A 10,694-nucleotide genomic window follows, 5' to 3' on the forward strand; every position below is an offset into this window, starting at 1 on the left:
AGGAAATACCTTAAACAATGGGAAATCTCAGATCTACGACGTCCCTTTTCTAAATGTTTTCACAATTTATTCAGCTCGCTCATCTTCTGTTAAGTGCTCAAACTAGCAGTGACGTTCAACGTTAGGCGTTGTGTCCTCGCGTTCTTCATAGAAAATATTTTTTTCATAGACATTTGGAGAAAACAAGAAACAAAAGTCTAAAGCGCTAGCACTGAGCCATGGTATTGCTCCTAAAAATTAATTCTGTTAGTGGAAACCCCGTTGATGTCCTCTCTCGCAACGTGCTTGCGGGGCCCAGTCGGTAAACTATCGAACCCTTTGGCATGCAAGGTAAAACAGATGACAGTTGGCAATTGCTAAGGTTCGGGCCAATAAAATACTCCGCAGTGATCGACCATCGTGCAAAGTTTGACCACAGCTTTAAAATCCCGCCAAGTTATCTTTAGGCGTGCCAGTGAGCGTGTGATTGTTTGAGTACATGCGCAGTGCCATGTTTTAGGAGTGACCCTAAATCCGTCTAATGTTCGAATTCAGAGCGCACAGCCAGGGGATGCCGAATTCGCTGAAGTGCTTTTTTGTCGTCAATTTCATGTGTGGGCTGGGTGAGTGTGTGAAATTAAATATGGATTTATAATTATGTTGCCGTCAAATTTCACTTCACAGAGCTGGCATAATGTTGCTGCGATTTTCATGATTCTGAATCAAGGGCCAACGGCCAAACTGCGTTTCGGCTTCCATCAATCAAACTTCTGATGCTAAGCGGAGACGAATGCCGAAATCAATTGTTGATGGGTGATATAACCTACCAATCAGCATCTTTGGTTCCCACGGTATATTCATACATTGGAACTCGACACCGATGGAAAGCGATGGAATCTGTACGAATCTTTTTACTGAAGAACCTCGAAAAAGATATCGCAAAAAGCTCCAATTCACTTTCCGGAGGCGGAGTTGATCTTCCTGGCTATATATGTTAGGAAACCAAAACGCAGTTTGGCGCCTTAGTGCTGAAGGTGTGATTCCGCAGAATTATGAAAATCGCATTGAGTAGACTTCTACGCCAACTGGTCTCGTTGGCCTTCTTATTGTCAATTGTCGGTTGTTTAACTCCCATGTTGTGATCTGATGTACGAAAGATACTGCTGGTCATAACTGCTGTTGTAACGTAGAATGTTTGATACGTTTTCTCAGAACGTCTCCTTGAAGACCACGAGTCAGTGGTGGATGTAGTTTCCAGCTGGCCTTGGGATTCTGAAAACAAACTTGTCCTTAATAACAGACGAGAGAAATATGCCCTCTTCAGAAACCCGCAGGTAAATATTCTTGCGCAATGAAAGTGTAATATTTAACATTAGTATCACCCAACTAGTGGACTAATGCAAATGCTGCATTTTGATTGGCTACGCTACTAGAGGACTATTAGTAATAGTCCTCGAGTGACGCTTTCTTTCGTATTATTCCCAAATAAATATGTTTTCAACTTGCATTTGCTAACTTTATTATTGCCTTTTCTGTCCGACTAGTTGAGTGATACTAAAACAATTAGACCCGTAGCCCTTGCGGGCTACGGGTCTAATTGTTAATTATTATTACGCCATTTTACCATATGTGGTCAAGAGAACGCGCAAAATATGAGACGGTGATACACTAGTGTCCCGGTTTGACCGATTTAGAACAAAGCAAATACAAGCAGAAATTGTTTTCAACACGATGCAAAGCCTGAGAATTTAGCTTGTCATCGCTTATCACTCGTCATTTCATTTATTCAATCAAATAAAGGACATTTGGCTGGCTTTTGTGCTGTTTACATCGTTCGCACGCGCCCTGAGGGACAGATAATGCTGTTTTTCTTTTAAACACTCTTACCAAGTAAAATTAAAGCAAAATAACACCATTTTTGTAGTGGAATAATAAATCGCAGTTATTCGATGGTTTAACATATGGTACTCACGGACATTTTTGGTAGAGTACGCCAAAAATAGCGTTTGCAAGCCGTTTGAGTCCTCTAGAGTTAATCATTTTTTGGGTGGATGCCTCCAGATCCAAGCTCGCTTTTAAGCCCCTTCCACTCGAAAACGCGCTCCTCCGTCACTGACTAATGTGCACAAAGAACAACATCACCGCCCTTGAGTGTTCCTGATGTCGAGTTTTCTCTGTTTCAGAACTTTCTACTTAGCAGTGATACATCAATAGGTGCCGCGGAGTTGGCTGAAAAAAGCAAAGCCGTCCTGCTGCAGGTAAATGCGTGATAACGAGCTTACAAATAGTGTCCTTTTTAAGTCTGAACATTTGCTACCTGTTTAAGTAAGTGCTGTGGTTAGTGCCATGTTTAGGTTGGGGTAGGGCAGTTTTCAAATTACTGTCGAAAGCAATTATGCGATTGCAATTGCTACGCTTAGAGATTGGTTTAAAAATCTCGCGCCAGTTTATCAACCAATGAAAAAGAAAACTGAAACCATTCGACTTGCACGCGTGATTTTTTTCCCGCGCTTTGAGCAAGTCACGTGGAATTGTACGAATTTGGATTGGTTCATTGCGCTGTTTGCGCCTGCTGTGATTGGTCGAAGTAATTACCTTGGTATTTGTTTTACGACACTCAATTGAAAACCGCTCTAAATGCAGCAGCTGTTTCTCTTTGCTTGAGGACAGGAGTGTATGCAGCTGCTTGTCTCGCGAGGGAAACCATACAAATACTCTTCACCTTTTCACGTTTGCTTTTCTAGACTACTTGAAAACTGTTGGGAAGGGACTTACAGCAGACTTCTTGTAATGCAATTTAGAGTCAGTTAAAGTGAGCCACAGTGGTCGATATTATCGATATGCTTTTCTAGAGTAAATCATGCTGTTGCAGTCACCGCTAGCAACCTTGTATTTATATTAGAGGAGCTATTAGCAAAAAGAACTGTAAAAGGAGAATTTAGTGAACTGACCGCCGCAAGGAGATTGAAAAGCTGAGTCTTCGACCTTTAGCCCATCGTCAGAGCATAATAGTAAGAGTGGTGTGGTAAGGGTTTTCTTCATCGCTCAATGCAGAAACTGTATTGGTCGGAACAAAGTCAGGGCTCGAAATAATTTCCGGAGAGTCTCCGGACACGATGACCGGCCAAATTCATTTTAGCTCGGTCACGTACCGTTTCTGGGTTGTCAAATTATATAAAATAAATAACTCTTAAAACAGGGGCCCATGAACCAAAACTGGCGTTATATTTTTCCAAAAAAGTTGTTGCTTAGAGCTTATAGCACTTTAAAGCACTCATTATCAACAACGGTTCTTGTTGCATTTCATCCAGGATTTCAGATCAAAGTTCCGCAAATGACAGTACACAGCGACTTGCTACAACTGAAACAACTGAACAGCATGGAAATTTTAATTTATTTCATTTTCAAAACGATCAAATGTGACCGGTCAATATGACCGGCAAGACGGCGAAAGGTTGACCGGTCAACTCCCAAATCAGTTCGGACATTGTCCGTTGACCGGCCGTTATTTCGAGCCCTGAAAGTAACGATAAAAAGTAAATTAGTGGAAGCCAATCGATTCCGTGAGATAGAAATAAAATAGCCCATTCACATTTTCAACCAAATTCATGATGTTCACGGAAATTCTCCCCTTTCGTCCCCTCCAGAAAATCCGAGTTTGATGTCTTACCGTTGAATGATCTACGTTTGGTTCTTCTCTTGTGTTGACAGGAGTTTTTTCAAAAAGATGCCATGAGGCTTCCAGAACTGGATGGTGTGTTGTACCTGAAGGAAGGGAAAAAATCTTGGAAGAAACATTACTTCGTTCTAAGAGCCTCTGGCATTTATTACACACCGAAGGGAAAAGCAAAGGTGAGATGAGCTCTAGAAGTGTAAACTGATTATTGAAAGCGTTTGTTGCACTTGCAATTAGACACGAAGATGATCTGTAAAAGGACTTTGTGCGCCCTCTGCTAATGTTCGAATTCGTTTTAAGCATGGCTGAAAATCTAATATTTTTTCGCCTGCGTTACCGGTATTGGTGGTGATAACTTAAACCCGTTCGTTTTTGATGATGTTCGATCTCAGATCAAGACTTGTGTCATTTTTACTTGTTAGCGAGAATCAAGTGTAAATACTCCGCCGCATGTCGAATTTTAATCAGCGTCTTGCTTATATCTGTGCTTTTGTAAGAAAATCTTCTCTCACTTCCCCTGAAGAAGGTCCGCGATTGCGACCGAAACGTCGGGAACGTTTTTATTGTAAATAATTTCTGAAACGCTTTTAACCACCAGTGTAACTTTATAAATATTTTTTTAAATGTACCCACCCTGGTGACAAACCCAGTTTTAATACAACCATGCCACTTATGCACTTTTGTTAACTTCGCGCATGCGCTTTGTAAGCTTGAGTGCGATTTGTGACTGAACGCCTGAGTTAAAAAAAACTTTAGGCTGAACCGTTTTTAAAACCTCCAATGCTATCATTGTAAGCTTCTTTGCCCATCCCTACTCCCTTCGTACTTGCTGTTTTATGCAAACCTGTCTTCAGTGTTTGGTTTGCAGTTTCCAGGTCCCAGTCGCTAACTGTGGTTAAATTGGGTGACACATCTTGTTTAATCCCTTTAAAATTCGCATGACTTTTGCTGCAAGTTAATGTTCTCTTCTCTGCCTTTCAGTCATCACGAGATATCGTGTGTTTATTGAAGTTTGAACACGTCTCAATATTTAATGGTATCGGATTCAAGAAGAAGCTAAAAGCACCAACTGATCACTGCTTCGTTCTGAAGGTACATTTTCCCGATAATTTTTTCCGACATTATTCACCGTTTTCACTTGGCAGCCATTTTGGAGTCCGTGGGGAATAAAGGCTTTGTCTTTGCATTGTCTTTGCACGTACAGCCTCACTCTGAATGAGAGGTTAGACATGCAAAATCTTTTGTTTGGACATTGAGTGATAGAGCGGTTTTTAATTGAGTGTCGAAAGTAATTAGCGAATTGCTTTGGTTTTTCATTACTTCACTCATTGATTGGTTCAAAGTTCTCTCGCCACTTTTTCAACCAATCAGAAGTGAAACCAAAACCAATCGTGGCTCGCGCGTGCAAATTTTCCCGCGCTTTGTGTCGGGTACGTGGAATTACTTCGAGTTTTGATTGGTTTACTGGATTGTCTCCGTCCATTTTGATTGGCCAAAGTAATTACTTTGGTTTTGGTTTTACGACACTCAATTGAAACTCGCTCTATGGGTCTGTTATATAATAAGAAGCATCCTAGAGGTTTTCGTGGCAACTTGCTTTGCCTCGTTGTCTGAAGAACAATATGCGTCCAAAATAATCTGAAAACGAATGAACAATCCTTCGCTTCGATGTTATGCTGCCATCTGAGATGATAAAACTACTTGGGGGAAGAAGAACCTTGTTGAACCACACAAAGGCATTTTGTGAACTGTTGCGTATTTTTCTCCTTTACAGTGTAGGAATCACTATACGCTTATTTTGAGATCGAGTAGCCAGTGATAAGCCGGTAAAATCGGTTCAGAGCAACTGAAAGCTTTGGGAGAGTGGATTAACTATAATACCTGATAAAAAGTGTACCGACGTTTGAGCTTCCGTTCGAGAATGCTTTCAAAGGATTAGGATTTTTGGTTAATCAAAATTGGGAGCAAAGCGGATTATTATCAGTTTGATCTGATTTTAGTCATAATTGATTATAGTATTTACAGAATCGGCTGTCTGGGCAATCCTGCTTTGAATGACCGGACCCAGTTGACCGAACTTCTGTTTACACTAAAATAGCAACAACTTTCTGGCTGTTGGATTTTTTTCCTTAAAAGGAACTTCGCAACTTCTTACCTCGTCATCACCCAGAATCAAAATCATACAGATTTAGAAACCTCGTTTACAGCAACCTGTGGGCAGTTTCTTGCCATAAAACAATGGAAAACCCCTTGCAATAGTTAATTTCTCTCTTCGTTTAGCTAAAAGAGAGGAAACAAACTCGAATAAATGAAGCTTATTTGAATGTTGGTTTGTGTATGACAGCGATTGTCTTACCTGGAGACTGCGCTTTTTTGTAAACATGGCTTCAAATTTGAAGCTTCGATTTGACCGATAGATTAATGAAACAAAGGATAAACAATGACGTCAACAAAGATTTTCTTTTACTTTGGGGCTGCAAGAGTTTATAATCTTCACAGACTGTATATTTAAGATATATTTATTACTTTCAGCATCCTCAGTTCCACGACTTGGAGTCCAAAGCTGTGCGTTGTTTTTGCGCGGAAGATCTCCACACTATGCAGCGCTGGGTGGTTGGCATCCGCCTGGCAAAGGTACGCACACAACTTGAATGATGTCGATGCCATAGGCAAATCAATTCAAGATAAAATAAACCCGTTTGTTTAAACAGCAAAGAGAAGTATAGTATCAACCGGAGATGGTAATAGATATGTGCTATGACAATCTTGGAGAAAGGGTCTTTTTGTTTTATTTTTAGTTCGGGTACAAGATGTTGGTGGATTTTTCCGAGACTCAAGATGAGATGGACAAGATCGCGTTTTCACTGGACAGAAACAAATTTAGCAGATCATCAACTTTCGCCACAGGACAAAAAGCAGAAACTGCGGAGACCAGGGCTCAGGTTGGAATTATGTTTTCCATCCTAACAAGTGTTAGATACAAGTCAAAGAAAAAAAAGCGCTGTGTTAAGAAACCCTTCTATAAGGAAGCAACCAGGTGAATATAAGCAAAACGAAGAGGAGTCGAATTCTGGACCATCGAGGACTGCAAATCCACTCAGTGCTCAAAATGGAATTTCAGCTTCGCAAACTTTGAGCATGCGCCTGTCAAATGCCCCTCCCCCCCCCCCCCCCCCACCCTCCAAGAATTACAAGCGCAAAAACATGAAAGTGTTTTATTAACAAAAAGGTCTAAATTATGAATTTTACAGGCAGACACACCAAAAGACATCCAAGTAACCAAAGCAAGATCTCAAGCTGAAAGGATCAAGGACTCTATCGGCACTTCTTCTATACATCCCGGCGGTAACTTAATTGTACTTTACTTGTGTTTATTGCGTGTAGTTATCCCCTGTGAAAATAATAATGGCCTGCTTCTCTTCGATGTTCTGGAAGCGGGGGTGGGGTGGAGATTTCTTAGATTGCACAGAAAAACCGAAAGTCCATAATTTGCGGACGGACTCGTTTGGGACCAGTCAGGTTTCTTTATTTTCGCCGCAGATCGGACGAAGGGAGGTCCATCATTCGTTTTAGCGTAGACTCTTTGTTTTGTTTTAGATTAATTTTGCCTTTGATTTTTTTTAGGCAGCATGAGTTTCTCGGTCAGCAGAACTAAGATTGAACCCAAGAAACCTTCGAAGAAAATTGGCAATCTGTTTTCTGATGCATGGAAGAGGGGAAACGTCATTGAGGATCGGGTAAGAGTCCATTTTGTTTGTCTTCGTTTTTTTCAAGGGTGATTTTTATCCCACTCTGACGTGGCCTCGAATCTATGGAGAAAGGTAGTTCCAAGTTGTTCCGGTTCCCGCAGCATCGGGCTGTCGGGCTGCGGGAGATCGGGGGTTCAAACCCCCCCCCCTCCCCCCCCCCCCCGGATCAACAGTCCGGATTTTAAAATAACTGAAAGAAAGTTCTGCCTTTGTAATGACATCCGTACATGGTTAGACTTCCAAGTCTTCCCGGATAAGGACTGTAAACCCCGTCTCACAAATATCTTCTATGTTCATAAGTTCCCTGTGGGACGTTGAAGAACCTCCACACTATTCGAGAAGAGTAGGGGATGAAGTCCCCGGTGTTGTGGCTGTCCTGGTCTCTCCAGCCGGCTTGGCAGTACGGTGTATGAGGCCACGTAAGCAGAAACAGCCATAAGTCAAAAAGGGACTTTGCCAAGTGCTGGAACGTGTAGATATACGTGAGTCACCCTTTTAGACAAGGCAACTTTCGTGAGTGTTTACGTGACAGAAAAGTCATGCCGTTTAATCGCTTCTGTAGCCGGCCGTATAACACCTTGAAGATCTCTTTATAGCGTACCCTTGACCGAGTTGATCTGGGTCGCTGAGACAAAGTGTTCGTGTAGCAGAACTTTGGCTCGGTTTGAAGGCTGACCCCACCCTCGACAGATGATGATCTTGCCAGTTTCTTGTTTCTCAGGTGAACTGTTCGCCGCGCTTCTATAGCAAATGCATGAAATGTTATCTCCCATAGAAAGTGATGCTTTTTGTGGGGACAACTTTTCTCCTCATAAAAACGGAACCCATGTCCGTCGAGCGTAACACAAACAGAAAAAGGCAGCTTCTTTCTTCCAAATTTCGCGTGGGCCTTTTTCTCGCAACAATTTTCATTTTGGTCGAATCAAACCCGGCATACCGAAGGAAAGAGGAAATGGTTATTTGGTGATTGTGAGATCGTGTTTTATTCAAATGAACCGTGTTTGCTTGGTTGTATTTGTGGGTTTTGTGTTCCATTGGCTTGAAAAACTATCGGCGGGTTAATTTTGTAGATCGATATCTTCGGTCGGCATCAAACCCGGATGGCATGAGTAGCCGAACCCCTCTAATTTTCGCCTACGTTTTAAGCCTGCCGCAGTCTGCAGCTTTAATCGTACACATATTCTGTTCACAGTATCATGGTTGTTTTTGTGTGTTCACAGAGTATCCCTGAGCCGATATCGCCCGATACGCCCTCGGTACACAGCACAGGTCTAGTTACGCCCAATACACTGGATCCCAAACCTTTTGACATCGATAACAGTGGTATCGGATTGCAGTCAGTCAGGGAGGAAGCGGATGAAAGCAGCTCAACTACAGAACCAGTTCAACAAGTTGAACAGGTTCAGGTGGTACCAGAACATACCCTGGTGTTAGACCCACCGCCAGTGCCTCGCAAATCGTTTTCCAAGAAACAGGAAGAGGTTTTGACGCAGCCTCAGGAAAGCACCATCAAAGAAAAGGAACACAACGGTGACTTGAGTCGGAATAACATGGGTTCAGCCAGGCGATCCAGGAGGAAACGCAGCGAGTCGCCACCTCCACCACCACCTTCCCCACCCATAGACCGTTCCCAACCGCCTGCCCCACCCCCTCCACCGCCTTTACCTTCATTTGGTGCCAAACCACTCACGTCACCCCGCACGACGGAACTTCGAACTTCGCCCTCTCCAACCCACGTATCCTCAAATGCAAGTAGTGGAGATGTGAATTTCAAAGAAAACAGTACAGCGAAAGGGAAAAGTCCCCCTCCAGTCCCCCCTAAATCGAAATCAAGGACTTCTTCTCGGCTGTCGACAGATTCAGACGTCTTTCATCGGAACTCGTCGCTTAGTACAGACCAAGAGGTGTTCGTCGACTCGCTACTAGTCCCTTCGTCGCGCCTGTTATCCACTTCCTTGCAAGAGATGCCGCCACCCCCACCCACCGGGGATCTTCAGGATGGCGAGGATATCGAGCTCCCACCCCCTCCTCCGGACGTTTTATTCAGAGAAAGGCTAAGTGAGTCTCTTAGCAACCACATGAACAGGGAACCAAGCGGAGGAGTTGAACAACCTGTAATACCGCCCAAGACAGGAAGACCACGATTCAGCAGCTCAGGGACATCCACGTCTTGATAGAGTTGCTTCAAATGAGTTCAATTCGTTTGGAGTTTCACATCAGATGGTCAAATTTTTCTTAGAATTGTCCAAGCTGGTCAGATGTACTTATTAATTCTTGTTCGATTGGTAACCTATTTTTCTCTATGCTGTGCCCTGTTTCGCCAATATTGCTCGAATATTGTTTTTTTTTTTTTGCATTAGCAGAAGTTACAAAGAAAACTTTCAAGGTGAAAATGGCTTTCACATTTAAGAATATTAATTGAATTCGAAAAAATTTAAAATTATTGAATAGTTATTTGGTACAAGTTTTTCATGAAGGAAATTCGCACGAAAACGCGACCGCCTGACCTCCTTTGGTGATCTGGGTGTGAGTTTATAAGCACTCTGGTTTTACAACGGGCAACTAACTTTCTGGTCAATCAGAGCCAGATATCCTGCGAGGTTAACATCGAATAGCATCCTCGGAAATAATCTTTCCCTTTGCGCTGAAGTTACATGAAGGAAACGCGGGTTTCTTACTTGGCAGTAAGTTTAAAGATGATACTAAGGGAAAGATTTAGAAGAGCATCGTTTACCGCTAGATAATCGAGGCAAGCTGTTTGATTCCCAAACTTTGAAGAGTATCTCAGCGGATGTAGTAAGCACAATCCCAGAAAGGCCAACCGTTTTGAAACATAAGCACCCCAGATCGGCGGAAAAATACCAAGACGTAGTTGCATTCTGAAGTGAATGGCTATCTTGTGGGTTCTTGGGATATTTTTTCCTTGAGGTTAGGAATATATTTTACTTAAAACCCAAGGAAATGTCGCGTGAGGTATCCCAGAGGTGACCCTGTGCATGCGCAGTAAGTTATCGTCGACTTTCCGAAATCCGTACGGTATGATTGATAAACCACTAGTTCACCCTACACCCACAAGGGCTGTTTAAGCCAATGAATTTAACTAGGCTTATTAGCTTTGCACGGTTTTAGGTGAGCGGTTTTGTTACCTAACGTGATATAGTGTGATACAGCGTTATTTAAGTTAATATTTGGTCAATTGAAATATCGTGCCCAAGTGCCGATATCATTCAATAATCCGTGCTGTAAGTTCCTTGATAGGGTTAAAGCAACAAGCATAAAGTCAATTTTTC

At 42.5% G+C, this 10,694-nt stretch overlaps 1 protein-coding gene across 3 annotated transcripts in view; it reads left to right on the forward strand.

Annotated features, from left to right (window-relative positions):
- The window catches only part of LOC138035007 (amyloid beta A4 precursor protein-binding family B member 1-interacting protein-like), a 48,086-nt gene extending 37,392 nt beyond the window's left edge, over positions 1-10,694 (forward strand). For all 3 annotated transcript variants that reach the window (XM_068882031.1, XM_068881956.1, XM_068881978.1), the window contains 9 exons: positions 1,192-1,313; positions 2,163-2,237; positions 3,691-3,831; positions 4,637-4,747; positions 6,188-6,289; positions 6,454-6,597; positions 6,907-7,000; positions 7,280-7,392; positions 8,625-10,694. In XM_068882031.1, the coding sequence (XP_068738132.1) occupies positions 1,192-1,313; positions 2,163-2,237; positions 3,691-3,831; positions 4,637-4,747; positions 6,188-6,289; positions 6,454-6,597; positions 6,907-7,000; positions 7,280-7,392; positions 8,625-9,578 (1,856 nt within the window). In that variant the 3' untranslated portion in view covers positions 9,579-10,694. The remainder of the gene's footprint in view (positions 1-1,191; positions 1,314-2,162; positions 2,238-3,690; positions 3,832-4,636; positions 4,748-6,187; positions 6,290-6,453; positions 6,598-6,906; positions 7,001-7,279; positions 7,393-8,624) is intronic.

Source organism: Montipora capricornis, chromosome 1 (assembly GCF_036669925.1).
Source record: "Montipora capricornis isolate CH-2021 chromosome 1, ASM3666992v2, whole genome shotgun sequence".
Taxonomy (NCBI): Eukaryota; Metazoa; Cnidaria; class Anthozoa; order Scleractinia; family Acroporidae; genus Montipora; species Montipora capricornis.